The 27,273-nt window shown below is 40.7% G+C and overlaps 2 protein-coding genes across 3 annotated transcripts; both read right to left on the reverse strand.

Moving 5' to 3' along the window:
- Positions 1–670: 670 nt before the first annotated feature.
- tom1 (target of myb1 membrane trafficking protein) lies at positions 671–9,840 on the reverse strand. 2 transcript variants are annotated; one of them, XM_083977071.1, is made up of 16 exons: positions 9,686–9,840; positions 8,295–8,379; positions 8,066–8,144; positions 7,810–7,959; positions 7,567–7,701; positions 6,765–6,899; positions 6,436–6,552; positions 6,096–6,229; positions 5,963–6,005; positions 5,764–5,872; positions 5,043–5,106; positions 4,086–4,161; positions 3,715–3,780; positions 3,155–3,217; positions 1,930–1,969; positions 671–1,337 (listed from the first exon to the last, which is right to left on the reverse strand). In XM_083977071.1, exons 1-16 carry the CDS (start codon positions 9,735–9,737, stop codon positions 1,243–1,245), a joined length of 1,443 nt encoding a protein of 480 aa, XP_083833197.1. In that variant the 5' UTR covers positions 9,738–9,840; the 3' UTR covers positions 671–1,242. The 2 variants fall into 2 exon arrangements, with proteins under 2 accessions (XP_083833197.1, XP_083833198.1); XM_083977072.1 differs by lacking the exon at positions 3,715–3,780.
- A 7,253-nt stretch (positions 9,841–17,093) lies between these two features.
- On the reverse strand, positions 17,094–27,108 carry LOC310989702 (bMERB domain-containing protein 1; the record flags this gene model as incomplete). Its single annotated transcript, XM_083976847.1, has 6 exons — positions 17,094–17,212; positions 17,318–17,388; positions 18,657–18,771; positions 19,490–19,563; positions 22,587–22,707; positions 27,030–27,108. 6 exons carry the CDS (start codon positions 27,106–27,108, stop codon positions 17,094–17,096), a joined length of 579 nt encoding a protein of 192 aa, XP_083832973.1.
- Positions 27,109–27,273: the final 165 nt, after the last annotated feature.

Genomic DNA, 27,273 nt, shown 5'->3' on the forward strand with positions numbered 1-27,273 from the left:
TCCAATCAGATTTCAGAGAGTAATTCTGCTGCCTGGTTGCGTTTCGCTGTGGCAGCAACGTGTTGCTCAACATAAACTGCACAGAGGCTCATGTTTTTGTCCTGGATATGAGACATTAAACCGACCTCATCTATTATTTTTGAATGCAAATAACGTAAACACACACTATCTTACAACATAAAGCAAACATTAAAGTGTGTGTCATTATTTCCCTACACACAAACAAACATACACTGTCCCTGACCCTGTGACCCCCAAAAGGTTTCATTTGAAGAACAACAGACATGAACTCAGGATCAAACTCAGTTGTGATGTTGCTAAACATTAATTATGTCCTGTGTTTTAAATTGTCCATAACTTTGTATACAATGAAAATCAGTGTTATCATCAGTAATGTTTGTGTGTAAATGAGATCTGATTTCAGTCAGTAGGTGTGCCATGTTCACGACTCAACCCATAAGTCAAAGCTAATTAACACCAGACAGGAATTAAACACGATCTTAAGTGGTAGTGTAAGTGTAAACCCATGAATTGGATTAGACGGTAAGAAACTGTAATGCATTGAGGTCAGAATAAGAACAGACAGTCTTCCAGTTAATAGATTTAGTTTAATATATGACAGCAGTCTGTCATGACTTTCTGTTAAAGTTCAAGTAAAACATCTTTACAAGGGAAAGTTGGATGTAAAAAAACTTCAATCAGTTTTCTTTCATCCTTCATCGACAATGATGTGAAGCACCAACCTGTTCCTTCATGTAACAGCCGAGCTTCTCTTACAAACAGGTTTACAATGGTTCCTACTGACCAGGGAGTTTCTTTTCCGTAACCCACCATCATGTTTGACAATATATATATATATTTAACAGCAATATAATACACAATCTATGTTGCAAAATGTTTTTTTCATGTAACAATATCCCCTCTCTCCTTCAACAGCAGGAATGTAACCATATAAAATGTGCAAATGTTTGCATTCCACACATGGACAAACCCTCACAACAACGTCAAGTAAAAACTTCTGTCCTTCATCAAACAGTATTACACTTATCAGTTAAAAAACGCACATTTGCTCCACAGTAAGTATACATTGTTACGAAGTCCTTCCTCAAATGGGGGTTGCACCTCCCCCCCATTTATCAAATGTGCCAGTCAACCATTCATCAAAAAAAGACATCTGCATCTCTCCACAGACGGCAGGAGCTTCTTCATGAGTTTTGTTAGTTTGGCAGGTTTAGGTGTAGTTTAAGACTCGGACTGGTTGGTGTCTTGGGATTTAGCCCTCAGTGACGGCAGGCGCTCAGCTGCCATCGCTCGCCCGGCCAAAAACCTGTCAAACTCTGCAGAAGAAGAGGAGCAGGATTAGGTCAGATGAAAGTTTATTCTTCTTTTGTAAAGAAGAATTACTCACTAGCGTTATGGGTTCAAAAAGTAGAGAAGAATACAAAATTACACTGGGACTGAAAGAAAGTAGCCTACTTTGGTGTAAATAAATGAGAAAAAACCCTTGAAAATCGTTAAGTTAAAGTGCTAATGATGACAGATTCTTCTTGCATTTGGCAAAAAATAATCCTACACTGATAAAGTAACAGATTTATTTTGTTACATATAAAATAATAAATACAGGGGAATGTTGGGATAGATATTTAAAAATTATCCAGCTGTGGAAAACAAAACAAAAGCTTGTAGCACCAGATGCCTAAAGGCTCTAGTTCCACCTGCTGGTCAGATGCAGAAATATTTAAAATGAGATAAAAGACTAATAGTAATATAGTATAATATAGTAATAACATAATATGTAAAGGGTGTAGCTCCAAGTAGAGAAAAAAAGAACTCTTCAGATACTTCACATGAACCTTAATGCCAATTAAATATAGGCTACTGAACTACAGAAGATGCTCATGTTAGTAAGTAAAGAGTGGAGACCCTCACCTTCACTGGTCACACCATCAGATTCCTCATAGTCGTCATACTGAACCACAAACACAGAATACATATTTTGTGTTATTTACATGTACACACCATGAAAGACATAAACAGTTAAAGGATCAACTCAGTTCAAACTTGTGTCACTATCTTGATTGTTGAGCTCAATGTAGCTTAATTTTAACGGAATTAACAGAATTAAAATCAAGATGACAACAAAAGATCAACAATGAAACAGGCAGATTTGATGATTCATGGATTTACTTGTTGGTTGTCTAACATCCAACATCATTTTTATATGTCACACAGCATCTCTCATTTGATTTTTGTGTTGTTTTATCTGACCAACAGCCCCAAAACCCCAAAATATTTACTTAATTGTTGCCACAAAAAGCAGGGAGAGACTGACCCTGGGGATGTATAGTTAAAAAAAGACTGAAACAATCAACAGATTAGCCAAATTGTCAGACTAACTCTCTCTCAGTCAACTAATATCTATAAATCTACCAAAGTTTCAGCTGTAGGTGGCAGTGTGTGTGTGTTTGACTGTGAAAGCGGCTTTGGTTTGTACTGAAATGCAAAGCTCCAGGAGAAATGATGTTAGTGAAGCTTCACAGTGAATTAAGTGTGGAAATGAAGCACTTATTTCCTTTAGTGAAGCAAGACATGCACAAGAAAATGTATAGTTAAAGGGATACTTCACCCAAAATCGATAATTCACCAATTTTCTACTCATTGGCATGCCAAGGAGGGGTTGGGAGAACTTTCTGAGTTATGAAAACGCTTTTGGAGTTCCAGGGGGGGTCTGGCTGGATTTTTATACGGTATAATGGCAGCGGAGAGAGTTCACTTTTTAATCGTCCACAACACACTCTATGAAACATCCAAATACCTCCATACTGCTCGTCCGTACTGACCCAAATGTCCTGAAGCCGCCACATGAAAAAGTTGTTCGGAAAAAAATGTACTTGATCTCTGTTTTTAGCCTTGTTGTAGCAGTAGCTCCCAGTGGCTCTGTTGATGTTTGTGCGCATGTGTGAGATTTGCCGCGAGATGTTCGTTCGTCGTTGTAAACCAGTGGATGTATGATGTAAACACCGAAAGCTCTCCAAACCCTTCCTTGGCATGACGGTGAGTAGAAAATTGGTGAATTGAATCGATTTTGGGTGAAGTATCCCTTTAACTAAATGACTAATGTTGTTATATTATGTTGAAGGATCCAGCTGTTTACCTCGTCATCCAGTGCTAGCCAGTTCTCTATATCATCCATTACATTGGACTGGTTGATAGGAATCTAAGACAAGAAGCAGAGCAGCAGGACAGTCAGTACAGTAATATACAAACAACTATTAAAACACAATAACGATGTGACAAAGCATAAAAAATGGCAAAGAAAAACACATTAAAACAAATCCCCACAAACCACTGCACATTAAAAAACAAAAACACAAAGCATTTAATGAAGAGGATTACAGGTATGACAACAATGAAGCATGTCAGGAACAGTCCAAACCAAACACTGTCATGCTCTGTACTGGGCGTAGGCACAAAATGAAACTCCCCAAAATATTTTGTGTCTTCACCACCACAAACGAAAACATGCAAACCACTGTTTGTTTTCTTTCATCTCTATACATGAGCCACCAAACCCAAAAAGTGATCCAAACAGAAGCAATCCAGACCACACCGAAAAGTCAACTGCAACCTCATGACAAAAAAAAAAAAACCAAGAGACAGAGGGATGTGGAGAGGTGAATCTATAACCAGGACACATTTCATACTCAGACCCACCATTCCCCTTTTAATCATCCAATCTAACTTTGGTGAGGAGTTGTGGCTGGAGGCGGGGCTGTCGTCCTTCATGTACAAACAGAGAGTTCATTTAAGGAGGGAAACAGTTTCTGATACACTAACACACAGTTAATAAACCAGGGGCCTTTTGATTGAAACTCACTGATTCATATAATACGGTTCAGACATGTTGCACGAATATCACAAACGAGAATCTCAGAAGCTAGAAATGTTTCTTGAGCCAAATAAACACTATTTTTTTTGTGCCAAAGGTCACAGATATGAAAAAATTCAATCATGTCAGCTGATGAGTCTTGTGACTAAACCTGCTCAACCGTGTCAAACCTGAATAACACAACATCTTCACTCACCGTTCCAGTGTTGCGTAGTCTGCTCTCCTGAGCCTGAGCCAGAGCCATGCCGTCCACAGCAACCTCACTGTGCTCACTGAAACAGAGGGTGAGTGCAGCGTTAGCTAACATGAAACATGATAATTAACAGTGAGCAGTGAAACAGAAAAGGGAGATGATGAGAGGAGGAATCAGAGAAATAGATAGAGTCAAAATCCAAAACAAAAGATGAACACCACCACCAGAGAATTTACCCCAGACCAGAGCAACATGACAGCTCTATAGGCTGTGACACTGTCATTTAACCAATTAATACAAATGTCTCTGTTATTAATACAGCATTATTGTTAGTTCAGTGGTTCCTTACCACTGTGTCTGATGTAACACTACAGACCACCTATCTGATTAGTAACATACCTTTCCATCACCACTGTTACTATTAAATAAACTATTATGTTTCATCCATCTAGTATCTATTACTTTTAGCCTTTTCATCCATTTATCCATTAATTTTAGCTGATCATTTTAGTCATTAATCAATTTATTTAAGCCTTTTCAATTATGTTTTCATTACTTTCAGCTATAATCCACTACTTCTAACTTGTCACCTTTTCTCTATTACAACTAACCAATTACTATTTCATCATTTTCCATTATTTTAAGCTTTTCACCACATTTTCAATACTTTCAACAAGCTAATCCTAACAATTTGCACCAACTGTACCCAGTCAACCACTATCGACTACTTTAAGCTCTTTTACTATATGTAAATCTATCAGCTGTTTTCAAATACCTTTGAATAACTACTGCAGCTGCCTCGACTCTCCTTCGTGTTCAAATTATTCAAATTGGTTCAGCTACTCTACTGCACATACCCCAGAGCAACTGACCATGTAGAGTTAATGCAAATACACTCTATTTGCAACTTGTGTTTAACAGTAACATCATCAGAAACCATTGTTTATGCTCTTTGTGTACCTTGGTCTTTGTTGAGTGAAGACATTCATATTCTGTGATAAAGTTTCATCTGATTCACTCGTGCCTGCAAGAAGAATAGAACAGAGGTAGTTGAGGCGTATATACTGTACACTTTGCATGTGCAGGATGAATTGTATGTATGAGAGCTGGTGCACAACTGCATCATTCATCTATTTATTATAAAACTACACATAGGAAATAAAGACACAGATACTTACTACGGGTGTGCCAAAAAAACCGATTCACATAAGAATCGCAATTCTTATTTAATACGATTCAGAATCGATATAAAATGTCCTAAAATTGATTTTAAAAAATAAAAAAATGAAACACATCCGCTGGCTGTCGGCCTCCATTTCCTTAGAATTTAAAAGGCAGCATGTTTAACTGCACTATTTTTTTTAATAAAGAGGCACTTTTAATTTTGTTACTTAAGCAATATGTGATATTGCTTTTATGCAACAGTTTCAACAATTCCATCTAAGCATGGATAAATGTTTAAAACTCAATAAATGTGAAAAAGACACTTTAGTCATTCTGTCTTGCAAAGCAGACTGGAGTAGATCATGAGGATCCTTAGCACACCAATAGACTGAAGCAGAAATCATTATGAATCAAATCGTTTTGAATCGAGAATCGATTTGGAATCAAATCGTAGCCCCACAAATCAGAATCTAATCTAATCATGAGATAGTAAAAGATTCCCACCCCTAATACTTACTAAGTTTTGCCAACTGACTAGACAAGCTGTCACTGGTGACTGATGCGATTCCTGACTCCTGAGACTCAGCTGTGAGGTCCAGGTCTGCCAGGTTGACGTATGTGTGGCTCTAAGAGACAAAGTGCAATAAATCAACATTTCTCCGTGCAAAAATGTAATAAAGTTCATCTACTTCCTTTGTTTTTGACTTGTTCTTTACCTTCGGTGTTGCACTTTGTCCATTTGTTAGACGTCTTTCAAACCTGTAAAAGGCAGAATACAAGTATGTCACTATGAAATACTGAAATACAGTTCTCTTTTTTTCTTGACAGAAAGTTAATCATGTGGTCCACCTGTGGTAGCGAGTGAAGGCAGTGTTCATTTCATCATTCGTCGCCAGTAACTCTTCAATCAGCTTCTCCTCGCTGAGTCTGGGGACGATCTTCACTATCCTGTCTTGCATTTCCTTACAAACTGTATATAACTGCTAATGAGACAATCAAATAAAAAAATGTGTGGTTGGGGAGGGGGTCGAGGGGACAGATGCAACACACAAAAAAAAAAAACGTACACGGTACTAGATCAGTTAAGGATAACGCCAAGTTGCTCAAAATGAATGGATGGAAAAATATTGTTTTCTAACAACCAGAGGGGAGAAAACACACATCTATTTCTCTATTTTATTTTATTTACCTCTAGCAGCTCCATGTCTGCTTGTTTTACCGTGACAGGATCCAGCTGACTCATCATGTCTGACATCATGGTCAGGTTGCTACGCACCACTCCCAGCTCTGTCTTCAGCTTTGTAACCTGGAATATCAATAGTATTTCCTGAATAAACACAGCTATTATACCTCCTTGCAAAAGGCAAATATTGATTTCATAAGTGCTTGAGTAACAGGCCAGAGTGAATCACAGACATTTAGAGCTGTGAGACAGCCAGCGTCTGTCTGTTTTTAGTGCAATACAGTGTGATTCAAATATTAAAATATCCCATTGAAAAGGCAGCAAAGCCCCATCACCTGACTGGGAGTGAAGGCATTGGTTCCTTCTAGAGCCAGTTTTAGCTCAGAGGTCTGAGGCCGGATGAGCGGAGGTTTGGAAGAAAGGAGGACAGCAGGCAGAGTAGTGACAGCAGGCCCATTCCCAGGTGAGGTCTGGTAGGCAAAGGCAACAGAGGTGACCCAAAAGAAAAATGACCCAAAGGCAGAGAGATAAGCACCAAGGTCAGTGTATCTTTTGGTCATTGGATTTTCTTTTGATGAATAGGAATTAAAAAACAGAAAACAGTTGGTTTATTTGATTTTCATTTTGAAATAAAAGAAAAAGGAAAATTGAAACACAAAGCATTCTTCTTTTTGAGTGTCAAAGAGCAATTAACTTAATTTTAAAAACAGATTAGATTTTCATGTTCTATTTCATTTTTTTTTTTATAAAAAGGACCAAAAACACAGTTCTTTTCATATAACAAGTTGTGTGGCAGAAGCTTGAATCCCGAACGTATCTAGAGTTAGAGGTGGAAAAAGTCATAACTAAGGTATGAAACTGCTATATCTCCCCTTTGCTTTGAAAATGACAAGAATATGAAAAAAACAAACAAAGTTTATGTTGTCTGGTGATTTTTTTTAGAACATGAAAATCAAACTGTTTTTAAAATGTAGTTAATTGCTATAGTCTTTTGGTATTTCAAAGTGAAAATCAAATAAACCAATCTTTTTTTGTTACTTAATTCACATTAATCAGAAGAAAATCCAATGACCAAAAGATACACTGACCCACCAAGCACCCAGCAGTGAAACAAAGTGAAGCATATCAGGTTTGCACCTTTTTTGGGCCTTGCACAGGTGAGTAACCATCCAGCTCTGTCATGGGGAACTCGAGCCCTTTCCTCCGCAGGTCCTCGTACACCGACACCACGCCCGTCAGGTCGGGTGAACTACGGAATGCATCGGCCCACGCCTTAGCGAGGGAGAAAACCACAGATTACTAGCAATCAGCTGAACAAGGCCACAACTTTTTTTTTGTTGCTGTTGTTGTTGCTCCAAGCAGCCACACCTCGTGCCTCACCTGTACAATGCTGAGCACCCGGTCGTGCAGGACTAGTGGGGGGTTGTTCCTCGGGATGATCGATCGTACCAGGACCCCTTCTATGAAATCTCTTGTCGTCACCAGGATGTGAAACCTGTAGCCACAGTTCTTCACACAGGTCTCCAGGACCTGATGTCACACAGATAAAGCAAATCAAACCACGGCTGACATCGGATTACACCCGACTAGAACATGAACAGAGGCTGCGAAGCATCGGGCTGCTGACAGCACTTACAGTAAGTGCCAGCATGACCTCTTTGAAGTTCTTATTCCCCACAATCCTTTTCTTTACGGCTCGGATCGCATCTCTGGGCCTGCAATCACAACACTTTAGTGGTCAGAGACATGTAACCCTCCAGAGGATTAGCTTGTTCCTGATGCAGACAGATAACACACACACACACACACACCCAAACACACCCATACGCACACGCACACACGCACATCCACACATGCATACACACCCTTCCTCTGAGCCGTTGATCATATCACAGATTTCCATATTAAGAGCCCAGTCGTCTGACGGAAGGCTGGAGTTGGTGGCAGATTCTGAAAAACAAAGACAGAGAGACATCACATTTTCATTAAATGTGAAGCTGCCGACATATAATAATTTCATGTTACACATAACAACAATTCCTGATGAATCCTGATGATACTTTATATAGTCATTAGAGAAAGAAAAAATACAACAAACCATATAATAGTTATTACATAATAAGTTCACAAATTAAGTTTCTATCCAAATGAGACATTTCACAGGGTTTGGCTCTTGGACCCCTGTGAATCCTGAGATTCATACATAAATTTGAGTTAATTGTTTTGTTTTGTTTTTTGAATCAATGTATTTATCTTTTTTTAGCTCAAAATATGTCACAGAAAACATGCTCAGTCCATAAATGTTAAATTGAGCGTATGCCTACTTATCTTTCACTACATTTGAGTAAGACTGAATCTGTTCCTATTTGCCTCAAATAAAACACTTACGATTTATTGCTGATTGCAAGGAGATGTTTTGTGTGGCTATACATTCAAGGATTGACCATGCATGAAATTGCCATTACCATAATTTTTCTGTTTACAGATTGAACAGAGATTATGTTGCATTGTTGAGAACTGCTGTAGGTTTAAGACATTTAAATCACTTCAAACATAGGACTAAATATGTTATCAAATGTTTAAGATGTAGGTACTCATGCCTAGTGAACAGACATTTTACAGGTGTCTAAGTGAATTGGAGACAGATTGAAGGAAAGCAAAGGATGAATGATTTTTTTTCTTCACAGTGTGGAGGTTACAGATTGAACAAGCTGTTCAGTATCAGCTCTCTACTAGTAGCTACTATAGCCTATCTGTTGTGAATAAATGCGCTTGATATGAACCTGTCTTAACGACTAAGTCCCAGTTTCCATCAGTCAATGAAAACACACATGTGCATTGAATCATTATGCTCCAGCCAAATATAAATCACATTTGGGTCAGGAGGATGTCGGCCACTCTGCGACCCGCCCAGCTACCGCCAGTCTCAACACACACCCGGCAACAACCAATCACAGCGAGCATCCCCGGCCTCTTGAGTCTCGCCTCTGCCTCATCATTGGTCAGACGGCGCGTCAGTCAAACCGTAAGCCGTTGCTCCTCTGTCAGTCTTAATACATTTCACATGAATTCATCTTTGAACGCGTTGCGGTAATAAACGCATGAATAGCCTATGTAAGATTAGACGCTTTGATATCAATGGGGGGATCACGTGACCAGGCGTGAATGCCCAAGAGGCGTAACGCTCTGCAGCCAAGATGACTGGAGCGTCTGGTTCATTACAATGTAACGATGCGACGGTAATAAAGCGGCTCACCGATCATCTGTCCCACCGGCGTGCTGAACGGATTCCCCAGTAGAAACTCCATGGTGAGAGGCGGTGAGGGCCCCGCTGAGCGCCGACGTCCCCGGGCCGAGCCGTACGCAACAACAAGCCGCGCTCTCCTGCAGACCGGGAGCCGCTGCTGCTGCTGCTGCTGCCGCTGCTGCTGCTGCTGCTCACACAACAAAGTGGGACACTAGTTGAACTGCGTCACTCTTTAAAGGGAAAGCAGCCTGAGATCATCACATGGACGATGCAGTCCTGCTGCCTCACCACTACTGCGCCCCGAGCAGGCCGAATAATATCACCGCACCCACAGCTCAGAGCAGTCTCTGAGCTGTGGGTGCGGTAAAAGTCTCCTCCTTTATGTGTGATTAGACACAGGTAAATGATAACACTGCTGGACAGAGTAGCTCACATGGAGGTGATCTTCATCATGGACAACATCTCCTCTCCTTAATGCTACATGCGGTAGCCTACAGCTTGTCAGCAACACACTTTTTCTAACGTCACATAGGTCTATCACGGTGCAACCTGGTACAAATATCCTTTTTCTGTGCTTTTAATATTTAAATAGGCCTATTAGACCCATTCATTCTCTAATTCGTGTTCTTGAGGGATGAATAGTCTTCTCTTCTCTTCTCTGTTTATGACACAGGTCATAATGTAGGCTGAAATACATGTTGCCTTCATGAAATTACACAACTAGAGAAAATGACCACTAAGTCTACCCACTTACATCCACTTGTAGGAGTTAAATTTGAACACTTTAAAATAACCACACTCTATGCACCATTCGTTAATCATTACAGTTTGCATCATCATAAAGCATTCTTCCAACATTGATACTAATTGGTATTTATTAAAGGGGACATATTATGGAAAAATATCACTTTTTAAGGCTCTTTAACATATATTTGGGTGTTTGTCTTGCCTTCCAGCCCCCAAAATACAAGAATTGACAAAAAAAATCTGTAATGTGCAGGCTCCCTAGGTTGAAATCCAGGTGGTTTTACCAGCTGTTCCCTCAGTTGTCTTCCAGTGATGTCACTAGTCTAGTATTCGAATTTGCATAATACCACCCCTACCTGTGAGTACCGGTGCAGTTAGAAGGGGTCGGGCGGGCAAGCAGTGATTAATTTGCATTTAAAGGGATAGACACTGAAACCAGCCGTTCTGAACAGGGCTGTTTTGCGAGTATGAAAAGAGCTGTGATGTTTGATCCTTGGGGTATTTTGACCAAAGCATGTCACAAACATGTCTTTAAGACACTGGGGAGCTATTTTAATTTGTGTAAAGGGCACATAATATGTCTCCTTTAACACAGTTATAAATGATTGTTTATAACTGATTGTAGGCTATACTGTAATGATTGTATCTTCATACAGTCTGATGACATCACCAGTGTTGTTTGTTTTTTCAAAGGTTAATGTGTAAAATCAGTGTGTCAGTGTCCCTTTAACACCAGATGTAGCCTACATTTACATGTTACAAGCACAAAAATCTGACTCGACAGCTTGTTCTTGACTTTTCTGTTGACAAAACAATCTCAACTCAAGGTTCACTGACTTGATTGCTGTGGGGCTCTTGACCGTGTCACACCACAATCAACTTTGAAATATGGAGCATGTGATATGTTTAAAAGTGCCAGAAAAAAATACAAAATGATCTTAGATAGATCTGATAGGGACATGGATAATGAAGTCAGTATTCATCACATTTCCCACAGAGCTCCATGCCTGTGTAATGTTGTGTTCTGTCACATGGGTGTGCTGTTTGATCTTACATCCACCGGTATGAGGCGATGCTGCTTGGTGCTTTCTGCTGACCGCCTGTTAATGGTCAGTTAACAGGGAAAGAGCCTTAAGGTGTCCTGGACTCCAGGTCCCAAAAGCTCATTGAGCATTAACTGGTTTGTGCTTATTGAATTGAAAGTTTAACCATGGACATGCCACAGCAGCTGATCTGATGAGGGTGAAACTGAGGCCTCATCTTCAAGTGGGTCAATCTGTAAAAGTGATTTAAGGCCTTCAGTATTCCTTATCATAATTAATTTCCTTTTGACCCCTCCCTGGGGTATAAGGGACAAAGAAAATGGAACAGAGCAGCGACCAGTGTACAACAACATGAGGAAAAACAGATGTACAAATCATACAGCTCATTTAACACTCAGGAGAAAATACTATGCTGTGTTGCATATTACATTACCACAGAGTTAACCTGGGTTCAGGAGATGTTCCAACGAGTTAGAACAACAGGGGCCCAGCCGCTCATCTCTACTCTGAACAGCTTATTATTTAGTTGCAGTAGACAAACACTCCTGCCTGAACTGAAAGACCTCTGAATACCAATGTCCACATTATCCATTCATTGTCCGCTTCAAAATACAGGGACGAGTTTGTACATTTCCAGGAAATGACTGTTTACACACAAACAGACACACACAGACATGTCACTCTCACTGACACTGGGGAGTGACATTCGTCAAATTTGATCATGGTCACAATGTGACTCAGACTCAGTGACTCACCACAACAGAGATGATAGTTTCTTTGCTCTCATTGCTGTTGCACAGCCCACTCTTGTGTTTACACCACTGGAGATGATACCGTTCTCACCATGAGGAAGAACCATATGTAGCTTATGTGGGTGAATCAAAGAACAGATAAAAATGTAGACAGTTCCTAAACAACAGATTTCCCTCAAGGGAAGACATGTCCACTATTATTCAACATGCAGCGGTCCAAACCTGACTCTATACACATATGACAGATCACACCAGGTTGGCTGAATCACTGGCATTTACCAAAAGGTGAGAACAGAGAAAGTATGATATTAAAATACAGATAAGTACATCTTACAGCCGTCCCACCATGATAATCCTAATACATTATTGTCCATAAAGTTGGAATTATTTTTTTTTCAGACACATTCCTCTTTTTAGAGGGTAATTGTGGTTTAGTTTTCACAGTGATATGTTAGGGAGAGATTGATCAACAATGTTTTGAGAAGAGGTAGCCTACACCTATCAATAATAAATCACATGGACCTGGACTCTGAAATCAGTGAAATCCTTTCAAGAACACTGATACATGAAATGTATGATTTTTGCTGAACAAATAATGATTGTTGTAACCACTAATAATTACAATGGTAATATGACTAGATGGAGAAATGTGTGTTTTCTTGCTGTAATGATGGCTGTAACCAATAATAATGATAACGGTGGGTTCCTGTTGTACTCAGAAGTCGCAAGGTCAGTCCTCCAACCATATTGACCCAGTTATCATCAAACCAAACCACAGGAAGAAGAACTCAGTGTGAACAGTGTGAAGGCAACTTCACCTTTATCACAGCATGTGTAATGACTGGAGACTGCTCTGAAAGGTTCCTTTCAGCGCTTGTGTTTTTTTCTCTGCGGTGGAGAGGAGCCTGAGCTGCCACTTCACAACCCACAGGTGAACAACCTTCCTACACAGACCTTTGTCCTGATCCAACTGTTTGAAATACAAACAAGAGGAAACATCAGTTTGGTCTCTATGCTTTATGTTTAATGTCACAGTTTTACTTTTGTTAAGTTTCATGTTGGAAACAATATTTTTGACAATGCTCAAGCAGCGCAAACCATTTACAGCGCCACCTAGTTTGGCACTGTAAGATTTTAAGTGATATGATTTGACTCTATGGTTAAGTGCGCTTTTCTAATGTGGAGAAGAGCAGCTGGGGGGCTTTGTTTAGCTTAGTGGGTAGAGGCTGTAGTCCTCGCCGCAGCAGCCCCGGTTTGATTCCACTGGTGGCCCCTCTGCTGCATGTTGCTCCCCCTTTCTCTGTCTTCCCGCATTTCCTGTCTCTCTACAGCTGTTCTGTCTATTAAAAGCCCAAAAAATACTTTTAAAAAAAGGAAAAAAAAGGAACGAGCAGCTGAAGCAGTTCCAACCTGCTGGGCTGTGGCTACAACATCCAGCTCCTCTAAAGAGCTTCAAACTCTCCGTTGTTGAGGAAAGAAGTGTCTCGTTGTCTTTGTGTGTTTGGTTGATGTTCTTCTTGTGGTGGTGTATTTAATAATAAAAACATGTAGTAGATAAATCACATTGTCGACGATGAACTGGTCTTCATCCGGTGGCTTGGAATGTCTCGGACATCACATCATCTCTGTCAGTGATAAACATCAACTAGGAACATGAGCTGATTTCCTGTAATTCAAAAGCTTGTCACTGTTGGACACAAATTCAACCACAATCCTTTGCTGTGAGATAGTTGGATATAGGTACGATTCATAAATGTTTTCATTGTGTAGGTTTGGTTTTAAGTTATGTAAGGCCTATTGGAGCTAAACGCCCGACTGTTACCCGTCTGTTAATGAAAAAGAGAACTGATCTAACCTCTCATTACACCAGAGCAGCTTCCCAATCCTCCCAGACCTTTTCATTTAGCCATAGATTTCCTTTTAAACACTTCACAGATTCACTCCATCACCTTTTCTCTCTTTATTATCTCTCACTTTACTCCACACAGCCTTCATCAGTCTGCTTTGTTCCCTCTCTCTCTCACACACACACACACACAGGTCTCTCATTTACTTTCCCCGGAGGAAACGTTAACAGATTGTTTCCAGGGGACAAAATATAAATTGCTGGAGGTTACGTGCTGCAACACTCATCACATGCATGAGTTAAAGAGGTAAATAAAAGGTGATAAAGAGAGGAAGGGAGAGCGAGAGAGAGAGAGAGAGAGAGTGGAAGGCAAAGGGATAATGAAAGAACAAAGACTTTGTTCCTCTTGCCTTGGTGAAGCCTGATATCTCTCCAGCCCAGCAGAACGCACAAGAACAAGCAGCTTTTTCTCTACCATCCAATTAGAGTGGGCTGGCAGTGACTTGTCCACATTCACAGTGTGGAGGCCTCTGATTAGGCTTCTCAGCCTGCAAATTAAATACAGTGGAGAGTGCTGCTCGCCTGTGCTCAGGTCTGTTTAATCTGCAACCAGTTGTGACGGCCTTTATCAACTGCCATGGGAATGGACCCACAAAACAGACCGCATTGCCGCAGGGAGAGGAGGCTCACACTGAGGCTCTAGGGACAACAGCAGCAGACTGTGTTTAAATTATGTATAAATGTGCATTAAACTAAATGATGGAGAAAGGAGAGCAACAGCATGCACGTCAATCTAGCTCCTCCTATTTGGCTTCAATGCTCAATTAGGAGCCATTTAAAGGACAGTGGCTTTACTATAGGAAGGAATGCATCCCAGAGTCTACTGTATGACTCATATGTGGCTGCAGTGTGTATCTCTCTCTCTTTCTGTGTGTGTGTGTCTGAGAAGTGAAAGCAGGCAGCTGAGGTATCTTATGTGTAACTGATACCATCTGGTTTTCTCCGCACTACAGTGAACATTATACCCTCAACAACCACCACACACACACACACACACACACAGCACCACCTCATCCCGTTGTCATGGCAGTAGCACATATGATGCAAGCATAGAAATAGATTGGGTTCCTACTATCAGGCACCTTTACTGGGCAAATGTTTGCATAAACATAAAATAGATGTGACCATCATTGTTACATATAAAGTACACATGTTCAAATATATCAGCTGTATGGCTGCCATTGCTCTAATATTACTTTCTTTGTTGTGGGTGTGTTCACATCATGTAGTAGTAACTTTCCTGCTTAGCCACTTTGCTCTATAGCTCACAGTTTACTGTAAAGACAGACTCTGACCAAAATGCATGTAATAAGCATTTACTGACATAATTCACTGTCATTTATATAATAATGCATGTTGAAATACTGCCAGGACCAAAGAAAATAGCCTCCAGTGAAGAGACAACGGTGTATCATTTTGTAAAATGTAATAAACTAAGGTTGATCACAGCAGGAAAACTATAGTCTAAAAGTTTTTTTTTTTTTTACTATTATTACAAATTATAAAACTCATAATTAAATGCTGAGCTCCACAAGAAGCAGCGGAGCATTAAAAGTCTTTATTTTAACAGCAAAGATGACAAAGTTCACAGTCACAGTCACACAAACACTACATCATGGAAACACAATAGACTGAATGTCAGGCAGACTTCTTAAAGACTTTGGTTTCAGTGGTGGACCTCTGACTGACGGACTCTTCTGGGAGAAAAACCTGCAGAATTCTGGGTTATTACATGATCATGTGACGTTTCCTCAACAGGCTCCATCTCTTCTCTGTTAAGGCTCCTGTTCACTGAACTTACTTAAAGGGATAGTTCACCCAAAATTCAAATTTCACTCATTATCTATCTACTCACCCTCATGTCGACTAAGGGCTGGGAGAATTTTCAGAGTCCTCCGTGCCTTCTCTGAGTTACGGGGGGGCCACGCAGCAGTATTTGTCCATATGGTTGTGAATGGTGCTCACTTTTCTTCGTCCAAAAAGACACACCAAAAAACATCCAAATAGCTCTATGCTCGTCTGTAATGTCCCTCTTGTATTGAAGCCCCGACATGAGAAATTGCTCTGAAAAAAATTAAATAAGTCTATATTTTAAGCTTGTTTGTAGCGGAAACTCCCAGTGTCTCGGTTCACTGCTCTTCCTGTGTCAGTGCAAATCTCGTGTGATTTGCACTGACCGGCGGAACAATTTCTCATGTCGGGGCTTCAATGTCTTTTTGGACGAAGAAAAGTGAGCACCATTCACAACCATTATGTGGACAAATACTGCTGCGTGGACCCCCCCGTAACTCCGAGAAGGGACGGAGGACTCTGAAAATTCTCCCAGCCCTTAGTCGACATGAGGGTGAGTAGATAGAATTTTGGGTGAACTATCCCTTTAAATGAAACCATGATTAGCAATCAAGTGAAAACATCAAACATCCACCAGCTTATTCAATGTGATAACTCATCATACATTTTACAGACAAAACTAAATAAATCCAATATGAACATAAAGAAAGAATTAAAAACAGTAGATGAATCAATATAATCACAAGTTACAGCCCCATCAATGTCATTCTAATACTCAGCTACTACAGCAACCGGCACAGGGAGATTAGCGAGTGCAATTTGCTCCCCGGGGGACTTCTACACTCGTGCTGTCTAATACATCCCAAATGGATCATTGCACTGTCAGAGCAGCCATAATTATATCTAATTCACTTTGTTAGAAAGAAACCATTATCAGTATATCCACAGGCCGCTCAGCCTCTCTGCCGACGGACGTGCACACGGTGTTTCACAGCAGCAAATCACATCAAACACACGTCATATAATACATGTCCCTCACGTCATAATATGCACATGAGCATAATGTGAGGATTAATGCAGGTGATCTTTCTCTACAGGAGCGGACGTACTGTACAACAACACAGGTGAAAGAGCACACCTCTCTGCTGTGGTGGGTGGAGTCCTGTGTCCTCCTCCTGTCACATGACGGAGCAGGTGAAGCCGCAGCAGTCTTTCAGCAGCGTCAGTCCAGTCTTGGTGAGAAACGGCGCCGGGGTCTGCTGGGGTTTGGACGCCAGCGTTCGATCCTTCACAGCACCTGATGGAGAAGGAGACGTGACAGGAGACAGCACGTTCACAACACTTCTGTGCTGTCTCTCTCGCTGTCAGACCTGCACGTGGCGGACCTCGTGGTCACACTCACCTTTTGCAGCCATCACCTTGGGGAACTTGGACTGTAAGAAGGCAGCCATTTCTCTGTCTTCCTCTCTCTCCCTGAGAAAGAAAACACAACCTTCTTTTTTTTAATATATTCAACATTTTATTACATTCGCAAAATATCATTTGAGAGAAACTAACAGTGTCTGGACGGACTCTCTCTCCTTATGTCAGCTTCACATCCACACTGACTGTTGGAGGAAGTTGGTCTCTCACCTCCCAGCGATCAATCAAAATGTCACTCACAGATATTCCCTGACAAAAACAACAGCCTGCTTATCAGTGGTGACGGCTAACACAGCACCACAAACAAATGATCTGAGTGATGGTGCACTTGTTATTATTCAGTGTAAATACACAGAGGGCATAGGGAACAGAGCTGAGGTGATTAAACAAGACAGTTTATATATCAGGTGCTAACCTTGTTTACATGTCCAAGAGGTGTTTCTATATAAAACACGACAGTTCATGAGAAAAATAAGAAGTCAGCTAATTTGTTGTCAAGTTGTATTATGATGGTAATAACTCAACATTTTGGGAAGCAGACTTAGGTTGCTTACTTGTCAAGATATAGAGGACAGAGATACCCCTCTCATCTGTGTGCAGTTAACATGAAACTACAGCCAGCAATAGGTTAGGTTAGGTTATGTTAGTTAATCTTAGTTTATCTAAACTTAGGTTACCTTAGTCCAAAGACAGAAGGCAGGAAAACAAGCCTGAATCTATCCACAGCAGGCTATACCGAGCACCAACATCTCTCCCTGATTAACACATGTATCTGTTGTGTAGCTGTAGAACCTTGTGATGTTTTTCACATATCATATTATGCCATATCATGAGCTAAATAATCAGTCGATGCCATGACTGAGTATTTTCACCTTGAACTGCAGTGAAGGAATGATAGTACGCCTATCTATAAAAAAAAGATTCAGACAGCCAGATTTCAATTTGTGTTTCCTGTTAAGCTTTTTAATGTGCAAAATATTAGCCAGCACAGTATTTCTACATCGTTCACTCATTGGATTGATCAGCAAAGATCACATAAATGTATGTCTTTGTTTTTATCAGTAGAGATTGTGGAGGTCCCCTTTGAAGGACCTGATGAATCACATAAGCAGGAGTTTCTGTCAAATGTCAGAGACATTGAAGTAACATGACCTGGTGGATCTTCAGACTGATTAACTAAAATGCTAAAAGCTGCCTGTATAGTTCCATCATCAATCTGAAGAATTACACACCACTGTCTCCAGAAAAACATCTTGAAAATGAAAATGAAAATTTGAAAAAGTCACAGCAGTGTAACATCATTGGATTAACAAACACACCTCAGCCTTTCAAACTCCACGTCGTCCACAAGGAAGTCTCTGGTCTCCACCAACTTGTTGATCTGCAGCAGCAGCTCCTCCTCCCTCTGCCTGTCCTCCTTGGACTTGTCTTTGTCTGTTCAACAGTCAGACAGATAGCGTTAGTTAGTTAATAGAAAACAATTGTCTTGTATATTCTATTCAAGATAGGCTACATGTCATAAATTCTTCCAGCAGTGATTTAACAGAATGCTCATTTCAGACATTCAAAAATCATGACTGTGAAGCTCATCGTGAAGGACCAGTGAGAGCCACGTGATCCCCAAATTTCACAAGGTTCATCCTCTGGAAACCATAAACATCTGTAGAAAATAGAATCATTATCTATATTACTGTTGCACAGATGTTACAGTCTGGAACAAGTGATGTGCCAATACTTCCATCTCAGGAGATTCACATCCTATAATGTTAAACAGTTCACAGAGTAGAAACATCCCTGTTGCTTATGCGTGTAGTTGCCGGGGCAACCTTCCTCCGTGTTAACAGCTGTCATCTAAACTTCATGAACAAAGAAATGTGAGTAAAAGTGTGAATATTTTCAGAGAGAAGAGACATTTTAAAATGAATAGTCAGATGGAATAAGTGAAGCCTTCAAAGGCAAATTACTGTTCGAAGTCTGTAGGTGTTTGAGGCGACAACAGGTGAAATCTTCCTCCACAACCAGTTTATTCTGAAGCTCATTAAAAATCCTTCCACTTCTCCTCATAGGCCAATGCTACAGCTGTTGTCTTTTCAGTTTAAAAGAAAACAAAACATCTGCAGCTTAAAAGACAGCGATGGCTTTTTTAATTTACCTGGAATTGAGACCAGTTTTTGTAGCTCCTTCTTCAGTCTTGTGATTTCTTTGCAGAGCTGGATGTCATCCATCCTGAGAGGAGAACACACAGGGAAAAACATTCCCACAAAAACGGTGAAGACACAACTTTTTTTTTGCAGGAAATCAGCTTATTCCAATATGGAGTTAAATTTGTTATGGACAACTTACAGAATACATTATCTGAAATGTGCCGTTTTGCCCTCCAGAGCCTTTGAAAACATGGACTGGATTTAATTTCATACCATGGCAGCAAAAGCAATTTCCTTTCTAACTTTGTAAATGGCAGTGTGACTGAGAAATGGTGGCGCTTATCACAGAGAAAAACACTGGTCCCTGAGTTTATTGGCTGAAATAACACGGCCACGCTGCCCTCTGCCAAGGAATCACACCTGACAGCATCAGATCTCATTTTGCCGCCTGACTCTGATACTGCTCTCAACACGCCACAAGCCAGTCACATAAGTGTGTGCGTGTGTGTGCTGCGATTACTGTACAGTGACAGCAAGAAGAGGAAAATGACTGACAGAAATATGCACACTGCTCTGTTGATATCCTTCAGGATGACTCATAAGCTGCTGCTCAGTCCTGTTTATGCAGAATGTATTTACATGGAAGCTGTCCTGCTCATGTTGCATTCATGAGGGGCTGCATCAGCCTACAGCAGGAGTCAAGATACATTTTTATATTCCCTCACCATAACAAGCACAGAAAGAGAGACATTAACAATTATTTTTAACGAAATACTTCAACACTTTTATGTATATGCTTTTTTGCTAAGGGTTTAATGAGACTAAATTCAATTAGCCTAAATAATAGGCCTCTTAATTGACAATAGGACACTCACAAAAAATATTGTACTTGATAAACAACAAATTAGTATGGCAATATAAAAATTTAAATTATCCACATACAGTAATTAAAGCAGAAGTAAGCGATATTTTTGTGTTAATATAAGTCTTAAATAGTTATATTTTCCGACAGCAATCACTTACATAGAGTGTTGGACCGAAACACGGGTCTGTCAGTCACTCTGCTCTGCTGTAAGCTGAGGAGAAAACTTTTCTTGTATCCTACAAGTTTTATCCAATGAGGAGAGAGAATGGCATGAAGGGCTGTGTGTGCAGCCAAGGGATGCGCGTGAATGTGGTGACGTAGGGACGAGGACCAATAGATCCATGACGGGGGCGGGGGCTGCTAACTCCATCGGCTGACAAAAAGTTATGGTGCGTTCAAGGCAACCCGTAACTCGTGTTTTTCCGACCTTTGAAGTCGTACCAGTTCGATCTGGTGCGAGTTGACGGGTCGGAAGTTACGAGTGGCCGTTATAGTGCACTTTCACAGACAACAGGTCGGAGAAACGCGAGTTGCGGGTTGCCTGGAACGCTACAAAGTCGTAAGTCGTGACTTGAAGCCGTAACTTACGGTTTCAAAGCCTGCCTGGAACGCAGCATTAGCCAAAACGACCAGATCGCTTACTTCTGCTTTAAGGCTACACATCAAATAATCTAGAAATCTGATTGGCCCACACTAAAACACATTATGTTGAAAAGGTTAAAAATGCATCTGTTTCAAAGACCTAAACATCTGTTTTCTAATAGTGACTCACCAATCAGACCCCCAACCACTGAAAAAACCTGTAGTGACTTTAGTGTGAGCCTGTAAAGACAATAAAACTTTTATCCTGCTAGGACTATAAATGTAATTTGAGTGTTTGTCTTTGTTTTCATGGTTGTGAACCAGATTAACTGTTGTTGGTGTAATCCAACTTTGTTTTTAGTCTATGCAAACAAGAATAAAGGTATTAACCAGGGAGCTTTAGAGATGTTGGTGGTGGATTTGGCCTGTGGACAGACCCAGGCGTGTTTGTGCTGAGCTAAACTAAACTAAGCTAAACTAAACTGTCAAAATAAAATAAGATAAACTTAGCCAACCTGCTGCTGGCTGTAGCTTCATATTTACTTTATTAACTGTGGTAACACAATTCTCCTCTAACTCTCGTCAGGAAAAGCTAATGACTCTGTTCCCACAAATGTTGAGTTATTACTTTAATAACACACGCTGGGTTAGGCTACATACTTTCCGCATCCATCCTCACCTGTCTGTGGGATGTAAGAGCCACTTGCTTTCTCACAATACAATTTTTTTAATGCTTTGTGTTTCAGTTGATTTAATACATGTCAACACATGGAGGCCCGTGGGGATTAGGAGGAAACCAACCTATTATTAGGAGTGGGACTGAGCATCGCTTTTCACCCTGTGGTCGTGTGTGAACTGACGTGACTCGTGTGAACACATGATGATGATGATGATGATGATTATGAAGCACAACACTGATCAGACAGCACATCTGAAGGCTTTACACAGACAAACAAAACAGATGCAGGAGTCATTATTCTCTGCGTCTCTTGTTTCATCATCACACAGTCACATTATGCAGTCTCTGTTCTTATAGTCTCCGCTCTCCCACCTCCATCCTCTGTCAAAATAATGAGGAAGGTCTCCACAGAAAAAGAAAGAAATAATTAAAAGCAAGGATGAGAGAGAAAAGCGAAAAGGGCATCGTTTCAACTGGAGGCTGTGTGTGTTTGAGTGTGTGTGTGCTGGTAGCCTGGTGAGCCCTTAAATAGCACTGCTGTATTGTTCACACACTTTCTGCCATCGTGCACATGGCTGCTCCCTGTGTTGGAGGCTGACACTTGGTGCATCCTCTCGTACCCCTGAGAGACTCCCAACAATATCTTGGTGTGTTCAGATGTGTGTACAGCAGAGTTTTACTTTGTGTGTGTGTGTGTGGGTGCAGGCGACCAAACAGTGGAACACCACATGACAGCAGACAAGCACGCATCATCCTCTCGGGTTTAATGTATTTAAACTCCTACGCAAATGTTATCGAGTCTAACAAAACACTATTTTGGATCGCCATAAATAATTCAGTGAAAAGCTACACACCAGAGACGCTGTCAGGTATTTCAGAGCCCCCATGAAATGATATTTTTCAGGGCCCCTGTCAGTCACAGCCCCCCCCCCCCAAAAAAAAAAAATCTGCTACAGAAAGGTGAAGAATCAGATCTTACATGTATCTGAGCTCTGACTCTCTCCGGACCAGGATGTCTCGTATCCGCTCGATCTTGAACAGCTCTCCTTCGATGACCTCCGCTGTGAAGGTGGAGTCTGCCATGGAAACGACATCCTCTGCTGAGAGACAAACAACACCACAACTTCTTTATTGAATAAATAAAGTACAATTATTCATCTTTTAATCCTACATCTTTGACAGAACGACTGGTGTTACATGTCATGGCAGCAGTCTGTTTAAATAGTCCAGCCCCAAGGCCGCATGCTCAACTCTCAGCATGTTGAAGCCTGCACCTGGAAGCCTGGTTGAATTTTTGCACTGCAGGAGATGCACTTTCATTGTTGTGGAAATGACAATGACAGTAAACGTATCTACATGTATCTATCTATCTTAGCTTAGCATAAAGACTGGAAACGACAAGCCTGTCAAAAGATTAGGTCACATTAAAGGGGACATATTATGGAAATATCACTTTTTGAAGGCTCTTTAACATATATTTGGGGGTTTGTCTTGCCTTCCGACCCCCAAAATGTGAGAATTGACAAAAAAAATCTCTAATATTCCATGTGATTTTACGAGCTGTTCCTCAGTTGTCTTCCAGTGATGTAACTAGGATTCGCATTTGCATATTTCCACCCCTACCTGGTACCAGTAGAAGGGGTGGGGCGGGGAAAGCAGTGGTTCATTTGCATTTAAAGGGGCAGGCACTGAAACCAGCCACTCTGAACAGGGCTGTTTTGAGAGTATGTTTGATCCTTGGGGTATTTTTGGCCAAAGCATGTCACAGATATGTCTTTAAGACACCTGGGAACTATTTTAATTTGCAGAAAGGTGGCATAATATGTCTCCTTTAAACTGAAATGACTACTCCTCTGCTATTTTGTTCCATAGTAAATTGGAGCTTCTGACTAATTATAAGAAAAGTGATTGAGTCAAAATTATAAAAACATCTGAATTACATAGTATTGATTAAAAAAAAAAAAAAAAAAATACTCCATTAGTTTGTCTGTTGGGTGATAATTATATTAACTCATTGGCTGCCAGCCATTTTCAGAGCAGAGAGCCCCATACTGCCAGCCATTTTAGAGCATTTTGAACGATCTTATAAGACCCACAGAATATTGTGTTCTATGACTATATAAACACCGAAACTACCAAGAGAAAAGTAGACTCTCTTTGTTCAATAGGAAAAAAAAAGTTTGTTTCTACCTTTTTCCGTTCTTTTGTAAACAGCAGTAGAACATAGGCTGGTTTCGCCAAAAACAGCAGTTTTTGACCAAAACACTGAGAAAACGAGCTTTTTGTGGAAAGAAACATGTCAAGCAGAACAGTGACTTTGACGTTGATATTTTTTGCTTTAGTGACACCTCACACATCTGAACAGTGTTTTCCTTCTATAAAACAACAAAAACAACACTGAGAAAGGACTTTTGATGGCAAAATAATAATTTATTTACAAATATCAGTAAAAATGCATTAACTTTTTTGTACGTTTGTAGCTGTCACATGACCTCTGCCCCATGGTCGACCACTGCTCGATCCACCACCTGTAAATTATAGAAATATATAGAATTACCATAAAAATACATCTCTTATAGATGTAGTCAAGTGTGATGTGGAGTTTTTTTTTTTTTTTTTAACCTTTCCGATCAAAGCGATCCGCCCTTCTCTAAGCAGTAAAAGTTAGCTCGCTAGCAAGTTAGTTTATTTTATTATTTTTTACCATTGATGTATTATATTATTACCTTCATGTCTTTCTGGAGCGTGGGGACGAGTCTCTGCTGCTCCTGGTTGATCCGGATGGAATCGCTCGGGTCACGTCCACCGAGCCGTCAGTTGAGCTGGGCTCTGGTCTGTGGTGACGCACCGTCAGCTGCTGCTCTCACCGGCCGCTCGGCCCGGCTTGATCACCGGTGTCCAGCGTCGGTGTCGGTCGTCGGTGTCTTTTTCAATGATCTCCGTCATTTTCTCACGATCGCGACCCTCTTCCTCTCCGAACTACCGCGACACACACGGTACATAATGTGCCGACGTGCGGAACACATAGGCTCCGTGCATAAGTTTCTTTAGCATATCTCTTGTCATCTCGCTTCTTCTTCTCATACCGTAATACATGCTGATCTCTCATCCAAAGAGGGCACTGCTGCCCCCTACAGGCCGCTACACATCTTTACACTAGTTTACAAGCCTGATATTGATGGACAAGCTCCGCCAGACCTTCCTCCAGCCCTTCCCGTTGAAAAACGCAATTGACGTCTATCGACGTCAATGGCAGTGAACGGTTGTAATTAGATTGACGTCTATAGACGTCAATGGCAGCCAATGAGTTAAAGCAGAAGTAAGCGATCCGGTCGTTTTGGCTAACTTCTTGTCAGCCGATGGAGTTAGCAGTCCCCGCCCTCGTCCCTACGTCACCACATTCACGCGCATCACTTGGCTGCACACACAGAGAGGACTGCCCCTTCATGCCGTTCTATCTCCTCATTGGATAAAGGTTGTAGGATACAAGGAAGGTTTTCTCCTCGGCTTACAGCAGAGCAGAGTGACTGACAGTCCCGTGTTTCGGACCAAACGCTCTATGTAAGTGATTGCAGTCGGAAGATATAACTATTTAAGACTTATATGAACACAAAAATTCTGCTTACTTTTGCTTTAATATATATACATAAATATAAAGTGATATTTCCATATTTCCATGTTCTTGTGCTATATACATTTCAATAGGATTCACTTGTAACTACCTTAATATGCAGGAGAAAACACAAAAGCATGTGAAATCATGAATGACAGTTAAACCTGTAATGATCCTTGTTCAGCTCTGAACATTAACACCCCACTCCCCCCACGACTGAGTATCAGTCAGTGGATAACTGCACTGCCCTCCCACCCTCCTGCCTCCCACTCCTCAGCAGGAGCGGTGAGTCATCCAGCAGAGCTTGGATTGGCTTTTAATTACCTGACCTTGTGTAAAAAGACATTACAATCACACACACTGAACCACTGGGGAGAACAGCACAAACACCCCCCCCCCCCGCAATCCCCCCCACACACACACACACACAAACACACACACTGGTGATTCCACAACTTTTTTCACATGCACACACACACAGAATAATTAGTGGTTTGATGTTCTTGTGCTACAACAACCTGCATGTGTTCCTTCTTGTTCACGTCATCTCTTTCCAAAGCCTCCAACACTTTGTCAAAGCTATTGTTGGCTTTTAATTTCTCCAACACACGCCACACAGGAGGTTTGTGCAGATGTGAGTTTGTGTTGCGTTGATGGATGACAGCAGCTGTAACACTGTCACAGCCTTCAGGCGCTCTTAAAGTCAGTCATGCTGTACAAGTGGTGTATAATGGAAAGTAATAAAATAAAATAATGTGTGTCTGTGTGATCCTTTAATAACATGAAGCTTGTACAGTGGCAATAACAAAGACCTGAGAGAAACACTATTAAATGTCACAATCAAGCTAATCAGGCGTCTCCATCAGCAGTAATTTTCTAACAGTTCTCCTGGAGAGTCTCATTAAGATCTAATTTAGAGATGATTATGGAGGAAAATCAGATTTTTGAAAGCAAATATTAAACCAACAAGGGTATATCCATGTTTTCATGTATCAGTGGAGACTTTTTGCTCTATATGCCTTTTGATGTGTTCAGCTGATCTGTGAAGAGAAAGCAGCAACATTGACCAGTTATAGGCTATGGGATTTCAGCTCAACCTGTTTTGTCACCAGATGTAGTTGTTGATAATCAAACAAACAGACAAAAAACAACAACACCTAGTTATTATCAATAGCACGTTTTTTAAAGGACCAACCCCCCCCCCCCAAAAAAAATATATATATATATATATATATTTTCTGTTCTTTTTGTCTTAAATGACTCAACACTGAACCTCAATTCATGACATCATCGTGGACATGGGAAACTCTGAGAAACATCCTCTGATTATTTTGTGAAACTTGTTAATTGATTGAGAAAAAAACGTATCAAACATAAAAATAATATTGGTTACAGCTCTGTAACTTGAATTAAATAATTTGACCAATTAGACGGTGTCTATTCTCCCAGCAGATGTCATCGAGTTCCACAACTCTCTTCAAGAAACCTGTTATTATGACATTTAGATTTAGGGGCTTTATATTATCAGGAGACATGAATTGTGAGTAAAATAAAAGGCCACTGTTCCATTTTAATCCTGCAGAGAAGGCATTAAGAAAACTACATTCAAACCATCTTTTTACATTCAAACCATCTTTTTCTTTTCTACATTAAAGCTGCTGCTGAACTTTAGCAGGAAGCTCAGTGGGGATCTGCAGGAGCCTGGAGCTCATCTCTCCACTCAAGTTGCTGCTGTCAAACAGACCTACTGTCCCCGCATGCAGCTCGTCTATGTTTCATTGCAACACATGCTTCTTATTGAAAACTCACCTGATTTCTCCGTGGCTCCGTCCACCTGTGTTGTATCCAGAGCTCCGTACTGTTGAGATGATTTTCTTTCTTTTTCCATTGTTGTCACTCCGAATTCCTTTTCAGACTCTTTGCAAAGAAAAAAAAATCAAACTAATATTTATGCTGCTTGAAAATAAAAATGAAAACGCGTCGACCGAGTCCGCGCATCATCACCGCACTGTTGCGAGGGAACAGAGAGGGAGGAGAGGAGAGGAGAGGAGGC

The sequence above is a fragment of the Trachurus trachurus genome, assembly GCF_905171665.1.
Source record: "Trachurus trachurus genome assembly, chromosome: 8".
Taxonomy (NCBI): Eukaryota; Metazoa; Chordata; class Actinopteri; order Carangiformes; family Carangidae; genus Trachurus; species Trachurus trachurus.

Excerpts from the sequence above, each read along its gene's own strand:
- tom1 (XM_083977071.1), bottom strand. The coding sequence starts at position 9,737 with ATGGAGTTTCTACTGGGGAATCCGTTCAGCACGCCGGTGGGACAGATG. Across the intron at positions 6,900-7,566 it reads CTGTGCAAGGCCCAAAAAAG|ACCTCACCTGGGAATGGGCC; the intron begins GTGCAAACCTGA and ends TTTGCCTACCAG. Across the intron at positions 5,107-5,763 it reads TAGTCAGTTGGCAAAACTTA|GCACGAGTGAATCAGATGAA; the intron begins GTAAGTATTAGG and ends TTCTTCTTGCAG.